Below are 18,037 nucleotides of genomic sequence, written 5' to 3'. Positions count from 1 at the left end.
GCGCGTGAGGTTCAGATCTTGTGAACCTTAGGTGACTGTTAATTCCTTCATGAAGGATATTAAATGCAATTATGCTCGTAAAGTTGTCAGAGTCCAAAACCTCATATTCCCGTTGGCCAGTTTCATTATTTGCTATAATCTCCACATAACCTACAGCTCGTAAAGGGCTGCCAAAACTCCAGTGGCAGCAAAGACATTTTTCCCTTTATAAGGCCAAATTGTCATTTCTACAATCTAGTACCTACTGCATTGCCCCACACCCAACCTTGAAATGTGAGCCTAATTACACTGTACTTCAACAAAAAAATATTCTACATCTGAAGGAAGTTGAGCTGCTAACTTATTTCTTTTTTCAGCCAAAGTAAGAAACCAATACTACTAAGAAAGGAAAGTCTTTAAAGAAATTGATTGATTCACAATGTTATATATGGTACAAAAGAGGCCAGTCCATCTGGGAGCAAGGCAGTCCAAAATTCCAATTTCTTGAGAACTTCCACTTTCAATGAAACAAAAAGAACTGTTTTCTTAGATTAGAGAAGTTTTCTCAGTAGACCATGACAGTACAGCAGCACCTTTTATGTCTAAAATGAAAAGGACAGGTTATGATACTTCTCTCTGCAATAATGGCCTTATTAAAAGGGATCGGCTGTAGGTGATTACGAGGTGCAGACTGAAACTTGTTCGCAAGCATTCCAGACAAAGGAAGACAAAACATTTCCTCATCATGTCAAAAATACTTGGATGCAAACTGAGAAAATATTCCAAAAGAAAAAAGAAATCTCAATTTAGAAAAGATGCTCATGAGAAAAAAAAATACATGAATGACATTAAATTAATTTGGGGTACACATGCAAGACTGATTTGGCTGGGTGCAAAAATACAAAGCAAACAAATGAGCAGCAATCACTCAAGTGTCCCTGAACGTGTGGTGCCCAGATAAAAAAATCAAAAGCTCATGCTGTAAGAAGCAGAAAAGAAGACCAATCCCTTCCACCGGACATAAATCACAGGCAGTAAAAAAGTAGCATACAGAAATAGTGGACTTCAGGAACTGGTAATAATAATAATCAAAAACATACCTGAAAAAAGGCACAATGACAAGAGAAAAGGAAACTCCAGATATATTCATGGTTGCAAGCAGCTTGCTCTGCCAATAACTACTGATGATCTTTGCTGAACACAAAATATCCACCTGGCTCTCAGCTTAAACTGGGATGTTTTTCTTAAGTGAAAAATCTTCACTCTTTAAATTGCTTTAGTTCAAGGACAAGGTAGCCAAAAGACACATGCTACATTTGTCATATGGCTTAGCATGACCTGCACTTTATTATAAAGGCAAATGCTCTCAAAGTGAAAAAAACAAAACCAAAGATGACTGCACATACATCCAAGGCTCACCACACAAATATGTCCCAAGGTTATCAAAGTATGTTATACCTACACAGGAATCTGCTTAGGACTGATTTATGTTAATTTAGGTTGGTTCAGCTATACCACACCCAGCCTACATTGCTGGCTTTTATGAGTTACCATAAATTGAGATTTTCTAGTTGTTGTGAGCTTAACTGTACCCAGAAAGCCTCCTAACCAATTTAACTAAAACAGAGTTCAGTTAAATTACTGCAAGTTGCAGGTAAACAAAGGCTTAGCTTACAAGCTTGGGCACCTCTGACTGGCTCCTTGTGCTTAAAAAGAAGTGGGTAAATTAGCAAGCTTACATGGTTGCAATTAGAACTTCAGCTAACAAAATGCAAGAAAAAAAATCCCAAAAGCTGCTATTTATTGTAGCTCTTAGCTTAAAGCTAATTCAACAAAGCCTCAAAACTTTGTAATCACTATTACTGGTAGCATTTACTGTCAGAACAAAAGAAGTCAAGGTCTATAAATTAGGAGAAAAAAAATGCAACAAAAGCCAACCACAGAGAAACACAGAAGTCATATAATAATGGAATTTTCCATTAAAAAGACAATACTAAAGGGGAATTGCCCTGGCAGAGGGTCATTAAAGTATAGAAGGCTTGCAATCAAATTAGATCTTCCTTCCAGTTGACTCATTCAAATAAAAAAACCCTAACATCTCAAAACAAAATAGGAAAAAAGGCCATTATATGGTTGTTACTCTGTTCAGTTAAAAGTTTTTCTAAGATCAAAGAACCACACTGGCTTATGGCAGCAGTGGTCCAAGCTTATGATTTCTGACTCTCAGTGTGATTAAATGCTCCCTTTGGCATTTACAACTAAGTTGTGATTTTTGATGTTTCTCTTGTTATTCACATCTAGAGATTAGATAAAGAAAGAATTAAGTACAAATCCAGAAATTATTTTATTCAGCTGGGATCAGGTGAAATCAGAGAGCAAAACATCATGTTTAAGGGGATTGATCAAACTGGTTATAGAAACTTGACTTGAACTTCCACAATTTCCAGAAAAATATCTAATGTTGTATTGAGTAACTTCTCTTTCTCTACATGCACAAAGAAATCAGGTGAATGTTGATGAATGTAGAAACACATGGCAAGAGCCTGACTGATTACACCTTACCCTCAATTCAGTGTATCGCTACAGGCTTGGATGTACAAGCCACAGGACTTCATGACAACAGAAAGATTTTCACCAGGAGCCTGCATGGATGCATTAATCCCTTCTAGGAGAGCTTACCTTGAGAGCAGGCAAGCTGAAGCCATCAGTCAGATTGTGTGCCTCCTCTTCAGAGACCTGCTCTTCACTCAGTCCCAGGCCCAGCTCCTTAAAGGGGACCACACAGATGTAGCTGGTCACGTTGTCACTCTCTGAGTTCAGAGGGTAAGTTTAGCTGGAGTTAAGGTGGTAAACAAAGCCACTTTTGCATTAAACACACAGAAAAGGAAAGAAATAATAAGGTTTCATATTCCAGGCAATTTTTATGAAATCACATACTTTCATTCCAAATCTACCTGAATCCTGTTTCGCAATCCTTATTTGAAGCACAAGTTTTAAAGGCTCTTAAAAGGATGAGAGATAAGACACTGACAAAACACCTATGTCAAAATACAAACACATAAAAAGAAACATAGTAGATTGATGAAAAATCTCTGCATCCCTTTTGAATGAGTGAAACAGCTTACTTTTAAATATTGAATTTCCAAGACATAGTTCATGTCAATCTTAAACCAGAAATTGACAGGGGAAAGAGAACAATTGTGCAATTTTAAATTTTATAGGTAGCCTGTTTTACAGACTAAAATCAGGATGTGAATTTGCTGAGAGGTCTGTCTGTGGATGAACTGCTCAGAGAGATCTTTATAGTAAAAAGTCTTTGACATTTCAGAGAGCTCTGTGAAGAACAGGAGCTCCCTGGCTGTGTCATAACATTAACTTTATTGATTACATCACTATAAAGACATTATGATCTTGGTAGGATGAGTGACAAACTGGTATCTATCAACACCATTCAGCACATTTAAAATCTCAGTAGGAAAATGTACATTTCTAGTCCTCAAAAATGCTTAAAAAGTAGGAAGCAAGCCAAATATAACTGATACCAGAAAACAGAAAAAGTAATTCATAGACTAGGCAGCATTTATTTAAAAATAGCACTAATTTTAGGATAACCTCAGGCTGGGGAGGAACAGTTCAAGATTTTTGCATTTTTATTGATAGTTACCCAGTCACAAAATAGTAAAATTCATTTTAAAACAGAAACATAAACTTGTGGCCATAAGTACAAAATCACATCTGTTCCACAGAAATATATATATATTTGTAAAGCATTAATGAAAATATAGTCTTAATTTAATATATTTGTTTTTCATTTATAGTCTGATCTAGAAACTGAATGTTCTCATCTCTTGCGCATAAAGCCAATCAGAAGCACTTGTCTCTTGTCCATCTAATGTGTTTTCAGGGGGAAGCTACGAGTTCTATCCGCTTTCACACCCAAATTTTCCATGTGCTAAATTCTCATAGGATTGAACTTGCAAAACTCATTTGCTCAAGAGACTGTTACCAGTTAAGCAGAAGAACATTGCAAGAAAAAGTAATATTCTGTGTCCCAGGACACAGTAAAACAAAGTGTCCAGGATCTAAAAAAACCACATTTCTCCCTCCTTTATTCTTAATGTCTGGAAAGGAAGAAGCTTATTAAGTGTTCAAACAAAACCCTGCAATGTAAATTAATTCGGATCAGAATATTACTGTTGCCACCAGCAGCTGCCTCACATAAATAGTGTCTACTCTAAATTAACCTGACAGCATGCCCAGCAGAGGGAGCACATAGGATGAGGATGGTAACTCCATCAGAAATTGAAAAGTCAGGTCAAAACCCTTCAAGACCACTAAGCTTAGAAACTATTTGTACTCCTTGAGAGCCTTTTCCTGCAACATGGCATTTCTAACAGTATGAACGCCACAAAAAGCAGTTTGGACACACATGGATTCCTAAGTCATGCTAAAAATAAATTCCAGGCAAAATCTCAAATGTGAGGTTTGACCAAGGAGCCACTTACCCATGCTGTGTCTCAGCCAGGGATTCCCAGTGGCCTCCTGCACCTCCTCTATTGCCCTCCTCTATTGCAGCCCTTCCACTCCCATTTCTATCTGACAGATGAAAGCAGAGAACTGATCCCATGCCCCCACAAGCTTCCTAAGGATCAAACATTTAGAAAGTTTAAACACATACACACCATTATATACAGGAACACACTTCCTTCATGCACTTTGATCTCATAGTATTTTTAGCCCTACTGACTTCTGTTAAAGCCAAAATACTAAAGCCTAACTATCTTAGATTAGTTACATTTTTCTATGTCTCTGTGAAAATATTTAATTCATCTGTTTAACTTACATGCTTTATTAGCTTGAAAGAAGAGAAGGCAATGCTACTTAATAATGAACTGTCAAATCCAGAATAAAATGCATGTACAATGAATGTCTAACCTCTTATCAGGTTAGACGCTCTTATTTACCTATAGAAAACCAAGAATGCTGTGTGTAACAATTTAACATTCATACTTTAGTCTTCAAAGGCACATTCCCATCTGAAGACCTAACAGGAGGGCCACACAGGATCCCTGGGAAATCCAAGCTGCTCTTCTACAAATTCTCACCTGCTCACCAGGGGTGAGCTAAGCATGTGATGAACTGGCTGGTCAAAGAAGAAACCTTGCACTGAAAAATGCCACTGAAAAGTGTCTCTACTCAGATATTTCAGCGTGGCAATTTAGTCTTTTATAATCTCAAGAGGGTACTACTTTTTGTTTAGCTCACTTGTTTTCTTGCATGAACTTTCCCTCTCCCTAGCAAATGGTATGGGTTTTTCTAACAGTTTCATGATGCAATAACTAAATCTTTACAGAGGAGAAGGAACAAGTTTTTACTAGATCTACTACAGTCCCTTTGCCCAGTGCATCTCAAAGACAGAATGCATTTTATATGCATTCCATTCTAATAGGGTAAGATATCACTCAGTTTAAAATACTACTATCCAATGTTTTGTTTTATCACTAATAAAAAAATAGCACTGTTTATGTCTTGACAGCAAAGAACATCACCTTACAACAAAATCCAAGCTTTTTAAGTTTACGTGGTCCAATGCCCAAGTCCTACCTATCAAAATAGTTCAAATCAGACCATTCTGCATCAGCTGAGGATGAGATTAATAATATCAGCCAGTAATGCAAGCTACAAGATTTCCTCCATCCAGCTTGTATATAATTACATCAGATTCCCATGATGCAGAACCCACAAGGCTCTTATGAAAAAAAGTGTTAAGCAGCTAGCATGCCGAGGGAAGCACTGCCAGAGTTACCACGCAATTCAGTGGAGGACAGTGCAGAGAGCTTTTGAACTGGTCTGCACGACATCCTGTAAATACTTAACCCAAAGTGCCTAATTCCTAGTTTAGGCTTTCAGCTATTGCATACTGCTATAACCTTAGATTCTGAATTAAAAGAGAAATACTCTTTTCTATGGCATTTTGTTCTGTGATTTTGAGCAATGCACTCTTGCTGACATGAACAAATCAGAGCAAGAATGGTGTGAGCAAATGCTCAGTTGTTTCTGCTAGTACCCAACTGTCTCTCCACACAAAATGTAAGCAATATGACTTTCCATCTCATTAAATCACTGGTCTACCAAGTTTGACACAACTGCCTGGTATAAGGCTAAAATATGACTGCATATTTTCTCTTCTTCATGGGAACAAATTTTAATTAGGACAAAATTATTTAACTGTACTCACTGAAGGCAGCTATCTAACTAAAAGAGGGTACACTAGCCACAAGCAAATATTGCTGAACTACTAGTTCTACTGAATAGAAGTGAGAATGATAACATCAAATTTATGCAATTTGTACAACCATGAATAAAGCTGTGACCTAAAATTTTTAATTCTCTGTCACAGGTTCATCAGACTAACCTCCTTCCAACATATCTGAGATATACATTAACAGAAAAGCTTAATTTGCTGCAGTTAATTTGGTAGAAGAAAACCAACTTACCTTTGAACACAGGTATGTCGAGTGAAAGGCCATATGTTCAGAGAAGAGGATATTTTGGTGCAAAGGATATTTTGGGCTAAGAGGAATTATAAAACCAAATCCTGAAGGGCTCTGAAACACATCATCAGCACTTACACCAAAGCATGGGTGTCAATAATGATACAATGTGTTCAGTGCACTGAATGTTACCACACTACACAGCACACAAAAAGGCAAATTTTAAGCACGTTCCAAACCAAACACAAGCCCCAATTTACTAAGCTACCTTTTCTTTCCCATGATTAGATACCTCATTAGATACTGTACATTTCTAGACATCTGACTCAACATTGGCACAAGTGCCAGTAGGCAGCATGGACTACCTGAAGTGGTGGGTTTTTAGAGGAAGGATATTTTTTCAGCATGTAGAGAGTAGCCAGTCTTGCAGCTCGGAAGTTGGCTCTGACGGATCGATACACGGCTTTCCGGAGGCCAATCAGGTGCTGACTAGGATGCTGTCCAGCTTTATTAAATGGGCAAGCGGCACTGACCCTGTCAAGCAAACTTGAAAAGTAAAATGTGATACAACTGTACAGATGTCCTAAAGTATTTTTAAAGAACAGTACATCAGTTTTCATATTTCATTATTTAGAAAGCTTTTGCAAATCCCTCAGTAACTATGAGACTAAACCCTGATCAGGGCAATGATATATTTAATCAAAATTTCAGACAGCAGCCAAGATTTCTCAGTAAATAGCTTTAATCTATTCTCATCTGAGCCGTGGCTAAACTCCTGAGCACATTTATTTTCTCTAAAATTTTCCAAAATGGTGTAGTTATAGTAGACATACCATAACATCTCAATCAGGATACAAAACTATTACAAGCCCACTGTGAGTTTTGGAAGTTTTAATAAACATGTATTTAACGTATACCTCTTTATATCCAAATTTATTTTTTCAATAATTTTTGCAGAAGAAAGGTGCCAACACATAGCTTTCCATACAAAACACTATATTCTTTTAACTTTCCTGATACAGAACGTTTTCTAGGTGAATAAAAATATTATTTGAGAGGTGACATAGATTTTACCATCATGCAATGAATGGCAGCTGTGTTTGTGAGAGTCTTGACACGTAAACACATGACATGTATACACCACAAAAGCATATTGGAAAGTACATTTAGTGTGGCTATTCAGGTGAATATACCATTTAAAAGAAACAATGCCATTTGCCTATTAGAATATAACTCAGATTTGCTTTAGCACTGTAAGAAATCATCTCATCTGGAAATAAAATGAGTTGTGATCTGGGTGAACATTGAACACAACTGTGGAACTTTAAGCTCCTGCTGTATCTTTTCATGTACAATCTGATGTCAAACCTGTGACTGAGACTCTGGAAACAGCCTAGGTGCACTCTACTTGCTGGGACTGTTTTTACTAGAATCAACTCAGGAATGAACACGTTCTGGACAACAGGACAATCAATTGTGATTTATTGTTTGGGGACTGGAGGCCTGCTTCTGCTCTCACCTTTCCCAGGGCAGAGTGAAGAGGTGATTTCATGTGCAGTCACTTAAAAGGGAAAAGTATACAGGGTCCCTGGTAAGCCTGAGGTGGGTTGCTGCATTGGTAACTATTTCTGTAGTCCATCTGACTAAAAAGCTGACCAAGTCAGCGGACTGACACTGCCAAGAAAATGCCAGTCCTACTCCATGTGCTTAGATGGACCATACTGCACATGGGGAGGGGAAATAGCTTGTGGCCATCACTACCAAATATAAAAATCAGAGTAGCCCACCCAGTGAGCAAGGCTGGAACCATGTATCAGTATGTTTAACACCATTAACACAAGCAGATTCATGCCAAATATTGCCATATATTGAATATGCTAGCTGAAATACAATATAAAATATCTGCATACCATTTAAAATTATGTGTTATTAAAATGGCTTATATAACATCTCATAAATGACTCTAAAATCTGAAAAAAAATAAAAACAAAACTGTTTTAATTTCCATTTCTAAATGTAAATTTAAAATGCTAGTCTTGCTGTATCTTTCACTAGGGAACACAGCATGTAATGCAGTACATGCCAATCTCTAACCTTTCCCTAGCTTTTGGAAGTAACAACTGGAAGTGTTTATGTATAAACTCTCACATCAGTTTGTAGACCCAAGCCCATGTGAATTGTCAGAAGAAAGCTCAAAGAAAAGGAGCAAAATTCTTCTACCATAAAAAAGAGACAGGGATCTATGTTCTACTCCTGTGATGCAGACTTTTCAAACTCCTATAGAGACCAAATATAGCATAACTCAGGCACAGCATGTACTGCCAATATTCAGCAAAACAATCTGCTTTCCTTCTGGAATGGATTGTTTCAGTGCTTTTTATAAAAAATTCTTCCTTATTTGACTAATTTAATTAGTAGAAACTATTATATGTCTTTCTGTCAGGCATGTCACATCCCTAAATTCCTAGTGTTTCATTTATCTTCACAGATCACAGAATGGTTTGGGTTGGAGGGGAACATGAAGATCCTCTAATTCCAAAGCCCCTGCCATAGGCAGGGACACCTTCCACCAGGCTCCTCAAAGCCCCATACAGCCTGGCCCTGAACACTTCCAGGGATGGGTAAGTCACCACTTCTCTTAACAATCTGTCCCACCATCCTCACAGTCAAGAATTTTTGTTCTGATATCTACTCTAAACCTGCCCTGTTTCAGTTTAAAGCCATTCCCCCTTGCCCTATCACCACACACCCTTGTAAAAAGTCTCTCTCTTATCCTCTATGTATTTTAATTTGACTTACATGTTATCAAAATGTTATCAGCTTTGCATATCACCCACAAGTAGCAAGAAGCAAAGAAAGTTTAAGGGTGAATTTCCCCTTTTCTACAGCTCCAAAACCATTTTACTGTATAGAACAACAACATATTTCTACATTAATTTTACAAGCCAAATCTTAAATTGGCTTTCAACTTTAAACAAATTTATATAAACACATTAATAGAAATCTATTACTGCACTCCACTATGAAAGCAGTTCTCTAAAGATGCTAATATACATCCATACGTATTAAGTTCACAGAGCTTAATTCAAGTTTAAAATACAGTAAAAAGGGAGCATTTTGGAAAAGTTAATTATTTTGGTGACAAGCAAGGGAATAAACACTTGCTGCTTACTGCTGCAGCCTTTCATTATGTATTCCTTCAGTTCTTGTTTTATGATGTGCACGACAATGGGCATACTTTCATTACCCTCCAGAAATTCCAGGCTGCAACCTGTGATCAGACTTCATTTGGCTAATTGCAAATGAAGCAATTAGACAGAAATACTGCCCTTCTGCCTGAGTAGAGCACTGCCCTACCTTTGCTACACAATTTCTGTAATAAAGCCAGACAGGTGAGGTCTTGGCCATCTCTGCATCACAGAGCTGGTACCACGCAGACACACCTGTGATTCCAAGAGAGCCTTAAACACTTCCAAAGGCCAGGCTGGAACCAGAATATCAAGTTGTCTTTGAGAGCAGCTAATGTAAAAGAAGCCTGATAGGGTTACAGAATCACAGAATAGTTAAGATTGGAAGGGACCACTGGAGGCCATCTAATCCAAGCTCCCCGCTCAAGTTCTTAGTTCCTGATCTAATTCCTGTTCTGGTTCCTGTGGCTGCAGTCAGTTTAACTGGGAGGGGAATGAAAACAAAAGGATGTTTGACTATCTATTTGAGTATAGCAGGCACTACCACACAGTAATAAACCACTTAACCTATAGAGAACTGACCAAAACCTCATCAGTAATAATCTACCATTTACAGAGACAGTCCAGTATCAATTAATAAGGGGCAAACAGGCTAGAATAAAGCAAAGCCATAGATATCTCAATGGATGTGTAAATTAGCCTATGAGAACAGCAATGGATGATGTCATGGGGAGGAAAACCAGCAATGGAGCATGAGGAACTTCAGGCCAAAGCTGCAGACCTGGACTTGCCCTGTCAGAGTTTAGTTAAGTACAACCAGTCAAAGTCTGAACTTGGCACTATTTAAATAACAGTTTCAGTATCTTACCACTCACAATATGGTCAATGCACAGGCCTATGCTGAATCAGCAGTACCTTAAAACAGCTGCACATGTAACACTGACCCGGATGCTGTACCTCATTGAAATCTCATTCCTTCAAGGATGTAAAATAATACAAGAGGATACTCAGTGACTTTTCAAATCAACCGTTTCTATTGGTATGAGACTCCTTCTGAAAAAGCACTAAGATTTGATAACCTTACTACAGTAGAAAATACTAAACTTTGTTCTGCTGGTTTACTGTAGAAAATTGTAGGAGAAAAAAAAGGAAAACTAGAATTTTCCTAGGATCATACTCCAAGAGGTACCCAAAACACAGAATTTCACACCGGCCTGTGCAGCAGCATGTCTTGCATATGTGGATGCAGAAAAGGACATTCTGGAGTTAGAAGTTCCCTAGGCTAAACCAACCCAAAACTTGTACAGCATTGACTTCTTTATACTGTACAGTTGCTCCAGTGAGGATGCTGGCACAGTCAAACTTCTCCCACTCCATCCATATACCAAGTCTTTTGAAAAGCTTGCCAAAGTTTCAAGTAAAGAAGCTATTAGATCAAGCATCAGCTTAAAGACCAGTCTGTTTTTTGTTAATCTGTTATCTAAGATATGTAGTAAAAGAACAAGGCAGCAGCAATTTAGACATTGACCACAAGTTCGTTTGCTTAAACTTAGGCAAAAATCCAAATGTTTTTCTCATCTGTAATTTGGACAAGCCTGAACAATAATTTCTTTTAAGAACCCGTTTGCAAAGATAAGACTGCCTATTGCTCAAGTATATGCTTCTTCAGCAAAAATCCAGACCAAAACAAAAACCACATAGCTAGGCAGACTGAAGACATGCTTATGCATTCCAAAGGCAGAATGAAACATTTCTTCAGTGAAATATGCTGAAGGTATCTCAAGCTAAAAATTAATCCAGAATTTTAAGTCTAAAGTTGCACACTTGCATGTAAGAACATCTGTCTGAATGAAGAATAGTTGGTCTGTCATAGATAAATACCTTGTTGCCCACAAGGGAACTTGTGATTTTTTTTTACAAAGAAGTTGACTGTATTTTAGGTGTTGGTGTTTCCCACCTCCTTTAGCCTTAAGTAGAATTGGCACACACAGATTCATCATAGGTGGTTACAATGCAAAAGCATCCATGAGAGCACACAGAAACAGGCCTGTTGGCCTTGGAATCACTGCATACACTGAACGCTTTCTGATGGCCTTTTACACAGCAAACCAGCAAAACTTATCAAGTAACTACAAGAGCTGAATAATCAGAAACACTTTTGCATCCCTTAAGTGGAAGAGAGGCAAATTCAACAGTAAGCAATTTAAGAATCTAAATGTTTCAATAACTTCAGCAAGAAAAAAAGACTAATGTTAACTTTACTTGAGGTGGGAAATAATGTTTGATGGTTTTTGCTGATTACTGTGTTCTCACTACTTCAGATGTATTTGTTAAATAAAAATAGAATGGTTTTCATGTCATCCTGTTCTGTAAAATATGAGTGATTACTTGCAGATCAGTTTATTTACATCAATTTGGTAATGTAAAATAAAAAACTCTAAATGACTCTCAAAAATAGTTAACTTAGTTCAAAGTCCATTTGTTCATATATTTCATTGCATTCATATTCATTTCAATGCAGGACATTCCAAAGGCACATGAGTTTTGTGAGACTTAATTCACCTTCAGGATGCGGGGTTTTAACACTGAGATGTTAGAATTCGTACTTTTAGTATGAATAGTAATGATACTACTTCCTGTAAATTAAAACCTTTAAGTATTATATTTTTCAGTCATTCCACTTGTTATGGGAGACAGTGTAACAAGACAATTTTAGACAACATCTGGTTTGTATGGATCTGTGTATTAAGTAAAGTGAAATACAGACTCACAGGGTAAATCCTCTGGAAATCACTTCAGTCTCCTGAATGAGTCGTAGAGCTTTCCTCACGAGATTAGTAAAGGCCCGGCTATTGGCCACTGTTTCTTCCAGCTGGGTACAGTGTTTTCGCAGGGACATTTGCAGCTTGGCTGTCCTCCACGTGCCCCACACCCTAAAGGTTGCATAGAGGAGCAGCAGGGGTCCGCACAGCAGCCACGATGATTCCTTCCACCACGAAGGAAACATAAGCAGTGCACTTACAAAGGCAAGGAACAGCGAGACGTCCCTGCAAACAGAGACAGTACCACCAGCCACACATTACTCAGGGCAAACAGGTGGGAAAATAACCAAGTTTTCAGTTACTTTTGAGATTATAAGATCTTAACTGTGGGGCTTTTATGTAGGTCCTGATGGGAGCTGTAAACACTGAAAACTACCCCTTGTGACAAGTTTAGATGATGATACTACTTGGCTGGTAAACTCTAAGGAAACCTTTCTTCAGCTTTTTTACAGCATGAGTAGGAGAATAATGTACCACTTTGAAAGGTCAGTTTCTCTTACACACTTACATGACTTTAAAAAAATAGAAAAGAAAATCTAAAAAAGAAAAAACCTGACTACTCAGCATTATAAACCAGGGCGTGTAGGAACTGTAATATCTGTACTTCCAGGTTCAAGAGTACAGTAGGGAAGGGCATGTTTCTTTTGGTAGCAAATCCCTCAATTAGTGCCAGCTGTATTTTTTCTAGAGTCTGACTCATTTAACTTGGACACCAATGCACCACTAGTTTCTAACAGAATTTTATAAAGATGGTTTGAATAATCTTTTTAAAAAACTGGCATATTTTGAAAATCTGTAAAGAATAGATTTCCTAGTATCTCAGTTATTTCTCAAAGACATTTAAAAAGCTTATGAAGTTGTTACTTACCTCTCTAAAAAATTCAACATAAATAAGTAACTGCCAGAAAATACACTATGTTTCATATATATTATTACACGGTTTTGTAAAATAATCACATTCTTCAGAGAGATGGATGGGATACCAGCTTCAAGGTGCATTACAATTATACTTTTCCAGAATGTCTTCAATGAAAAACATTTTTTTCCTTCATCCCTTAAAGCTGTGTATCCTGCATTTAGGTTTGGAAGTATAAACGTGGAATATTTTTCCATTTCTAAAATAAGGCACAGTCTCTGCATGTCTATATCCTGGACAGTTTTGTGGTCAAATTTCAACCAGCTTTACAAGTGTTAACTCTTTAAAGCCACTGGCTACTGATAGGTTTCAGTAGAAGTCCAGGATTAAAATATTCCAAATATATAACTCCCTCTGAAAGGGACAGACACACAGTTTCTAACTTCCTTGGTACATTAAAAACAAAGTACCACAAATAAAACAAATCAAATCACAACAATGGAAGACTAGAAGGGATTTTACAGCTGACTTTTTTCATTTTTAGCTTCTGGTTGGCTAACCCAGATCATCATGGACAGACCAAAGATGAGAATGGAGACTCTACAACCTATGTCATGGCTATTCCAACTCCTAAGTATCCTTAGAGTTCAGAAGATTTCCCCCAAGTCCCAGTTTGAATCACTGGCAGATTAATTGCATTATTCTTCCTCCTCTTCCATATCCTTCCCTTTTCTTAACATAACAAATGATGACTGATCACCACCTTGTACATATCATAACACTATTCCATCCCAGAGATATTCAGATCCTTTCCTGGAGTAGTACTGCATACCCAATTACTCATCACTTGGTGTTTCTTGACTTTTCCTTCCCAAGTGTAGCATTAAACTTTTGTCTTTATTGAATTTTCTATCATTTTCAAGGTATTTCTCCAAGCTACTGTTGACCTCTGGTCTATGAAAACACAAACTTGATGTCATCTGGAAGGTGAACAACATTTACAAATTTTCTAAGTGTACTTCATCAGCTGAAAGTTAAAGAAAATGAATAACGCTAGAACCAGAAAAATCTGGTTCAAAAGTTCTCGTTTGACAGAGAGCATCAATATTGACACAATTTAACAGCTGAGGTGTAGCTCTATAATAATTTTGTCTACTTTTTTAGGGTATATATGATATGAGAAAATAGCAGTGACCCATTTTATGTGATATTTTTTCCTACTGATTACCACATTTCTAAGTGGTTGTCAGAACAACCACTGAAATTGTTATTTTTTAAATACAGGTGGTAGTTGTTCAGATACTGCTGCCCCCCACACAACATATTTTATAAAGACCACACCAAAATAAACACTTTTAAATTCAGTCTTCACATTCATGTCTCATTATCAAAATCACCTCTATCTAGCTTCAGAAATTATTGAATTAATCAACTGTGTTAGTTCCTCCTTATAGAATATATTAGTCAGAGAGTGTTCATTCATGTTCATGCGTTACCTCAGATTAAAATTCACTCTTTCAATAAAATGCCCAATGGAAAAAACATGCTTATACAAAAATCTGGGGACCAGTAGAATAAAGACCCAAGGATGTGAGAAAAAAATATAGTTACTTTAATGTTGCATTTTATATCAAGAACACACAATATATTTTTTGCTTGTTTCTCAGTGACTATAATGGTAGATATCCTCAATACAATACCAAATATTAGGAGTTGCTAGGGAGCGTAGCGTTGGAAGCTGTCTGTTTTCCTGTTGCTTACACTGCCCTGCAGACAGGATACTGGGGTCAAGGAATTCAATCAGTTCCACATCCTCTTGCAGCAGAACTTCCTGCTGCAGGATGGTCCGGAGCGTGTCAAATCGAAATCCAACATCCTTACCACATACAAATGGGCAGGAGAAAAAACAGGTATTAGTAAAGAATATGCAAATTCTTAAAATTAAGTTAGCAGAACAAGGAAAACACCCCCATACCCTACACTTCACTGACACCAATCTGTTCCCAGAGCAGGGAAATGTTTCGGATATATCACAAGTAGCTACTTTTTTATTAAACTTTTTAACTTTTAAAGCTCGCACACTACCTAACAATTTGGGCTTGCAGGATGCATCACACTGACTTTGTGATCTGACCCAGATAGTAACAATAACTGGAAACACACCACAGAGCGTGCCAATTTAAAAACCAGAAAATACTTCTTTTTTAATGCCATGACATCATTTACATCATTAACAAACAACCAAACTTCGAGAGAGAGATTGCTAATTAGTCAACAAACATCATTTGTGGACACTTAATAACAGCAGTGTTACTGGATCAAAGCTCCAAGCCAAGGCAGTGGAGAGGCCTCCTGCAGGATTCTGTACCTTTCCCAAAGGAACTCCATCCAAACATGAAACAGCATGGGGCTCTGAAGACCTCCCACCTACTAAACCTCAGGCAAACTTTAGGGAGTTACATTGTTGCGAATTTGATGCCATTAGCATTTGCTACTTTTGCCCCAACTATAGCTCTTGAAGACAAATATGGAGTTCATGGAGACAAATACAACCATCAGAGAAGCCCCCTAAAATTTTTATTTGCATACTGCACCAAACCATAATTACTTCAAGTTAAGAATGTCATAACAAAACCCAACAAACACTGAACATGTGCATCCCTGAATCTAGCTAATTACAGGAGAGAAAAGAGAATATTTCTGAAAAGTCTCTAATAGAAGCTTTTAACACAAGTGTGACATTTCACAGTACAAAATCTGTTTCATTCTGTCACTGACAGAATGAGATTCTTTATGAAACCATAAGACAGCTAGCTTAGAAATTTAATTCCATGCACAGATGTCACCTCAGATAACTTTAATTCTACTTTTAATGGAAACATTTGTCTCAGGACTGTGTGCAAGAGGAAACTCTGCCCTCCTCTGACGCATCCTGTGTCATTTCAGTACTCTGCTGGAGAATGCAGCAGGACAAACATGTTTTCCATGTTCTTCAGTTATGCCTCCATCTCAAGAAAGTCAGGCTAAAAATTACTGTTAATACCCTTGATTCATAGGGGAAGAGGGAGAAAGAAAAAAAGTCAATCAAAGATCACTAATGAGAGATTTTCAGAGGAAATTATGTCCTCCTAAGATAAAGGTGAACTGAGATACAGCAGAACTCTGTGAGAAATGGAAAATTCTAACTTCTCATGTTGCTCAGCATTTTCTTTTGAAGGTCCATTTGAAGCCATCATTCCTACATCATGGTAGGAAAAAAAGAAATCAAAATTCTAGACTCTGGAACAGTCTGAAGTGACATTTGAAAGCCATACTAAGAGCATGAAGGAGCTGGGTACAAGTTAAAGTAGATCTGAGACAAGCCCAGACTGGAAAGTAGTGTTACAGAGAAAGAGCAAACAAAGTTAGCTTTGCCTTTCCCAAAGGCAGGAGCCCTGTAGAGAGCAGTGTAGAAACAGAGGCCAGGATGGGTCCAGGGCCAGTAGAGCTGCACTGTGGTGGTGCTGTGCCTGAGCTAACAAGCTGAAACAGAGGGTGAAGCAATATGTGGGTGAAGCTCTAGAACCTTCTGGCTTAGGTGGTCTCTGCAAGGCACTAGGCTACAACACGAGGACTTTCTCAGTGTCTCCCCACTGCCTTCCACCAAAGGGGTACCTACACTGCAATTAAACTCATTTCAGCTTTCAATAATTTCTTAAATTTCTCACATATTTTATTATTTTCCACATTTCAAACATCTTTAACCTGGCTACTGATACTGTTCCTGTCCTTTTGTGCCAAATTTGGCACAGTAACTGAAAACCAGAATAAGTATAATCTAAAGAATAAGTAATACTCTTAGAGCCAAAACCAACAATAGAGACCAAAGATGATGTTCAGAGGATGAGATATAGAGGAGAGGAAGACCTGTGGATTAGGAAAGGAAATGGAAAAATAAAAAAAGTGATCACTTACCAGTCGGTGAAGTATGTCATCGTTTTTCTTATACTGTGGAAAAGGAAACCAGCTTCTAAAAAACTCAACTAGTTTTGACAGGATGCCTTGCTGAAAGGAACAGAAATTATTCCAATTAAAAAAAACAAACCAAAAACCAAAGCCAAGGTTAAATAAATAACAGCAGACAAATCCTTTACTTCTGCATTTGATTTTCTTGTTAATTCAGACCCAAGTACCTGTAAGGAAGTTTCACTTACTGTGTCTGGCCTAACTTCAGAGTACACTAAGAGAACATCTGCTTCCCATCAGTTTGCTTGTGAAGAGGAGAATAAAATAAAACCTTCAGTAACCCCACCTATTTGGAGCATAATGGATTGTTATGTTGATCTGTTAAAAATAACTACAGCTAAGATTATATTGATCTCAAGTTGGCAGCTACTGCATTGATATGAAAGACTTTCTCTCTCCTGGAGGATAAAAACCCAAAGGTTAAATGACTGGCAGGCTGAAAAGAAGTGAAAGACCATAACAGGGACAACCTCTCCTCAGCAGCCCACTGCAGCCTGAGCACAACTCCAAAGGAGTTGCAGAGATACAGGAAGAGTGATGGTAAGAGGAGGAAATGCCCCAAAAACTCCTTGTCTACACCAGTGTGCACTACCAGGTACTTTGTCTCTATGTTGCTTCCCACACAACCTAAATCCACACTTTTGTCTGAGCTGTAAATGTAACTTCAGATGCCACTAATAGAGGTACTCCCTC

The 18,037-nt window shown here is 37.7% G+C and overlaps 1 protein-coding gene across 4 annotated transcripts in view; it reads right to left on the bottom strand.

Annotated features, from left to right (window-relative positions):
* The window catches only part of VEZT (vezatin, adherens junctions transmembrane protein), a 76,353-nt gene that overhangs the window by 39,499 nt on the left and 18,817 nt on the right, over positions 1 to 18,037 (bottom strand). For 3 of the 4 annotated variants that reach the window (XM_084205327.1, XM_084205325.1, XM_084205328.1), the window contains exons 3-7: positions 17,294 to 17,383; positions 15,040 to 15,215; positions 12,433 to 12,708; positions 6,870 to 7,019; positions 2,659 to 2,806 (exon numbers count right to left, since the gene is read on the bottom strand). In XM_084205327.1, coding sequence (XP_084061453.1) covers positions 2,659 to 2,806; positions 6,870 to 7,019; positions 12,433 to 12,708; positions 15,040 to 15,215; positions 17,294 to 17,383 — 840 coding nt within the window. The remainder of the gene's footprint in view (positions 1 to 2,658; positions 2,807 to 6,869; positions 7,020 to 12,432; positions 12,709 to 15,039; positions 15,216 to 17,293; positions 17,384 to 18,037) is intronic. The other variant, XM_084205326.1, reaches the window with a different exon arrangement.

This window comes from Fringilla coelebs (genome assembly GCF_963513975.1).
Source record: "Fringilla coelebs genome assembly, chromosome: 5".
NCBI classification, from domain to species: Eukaryota; Metazoa; Chordata; class Aves; order Passeriformes; family Fringillidae; genus Fringilla; species Fringilla coelebs.
Note: the sequence above shows the minus strand (reverse complement) of the source record. Positions and strands in the feature narration are given on the sequence as shown.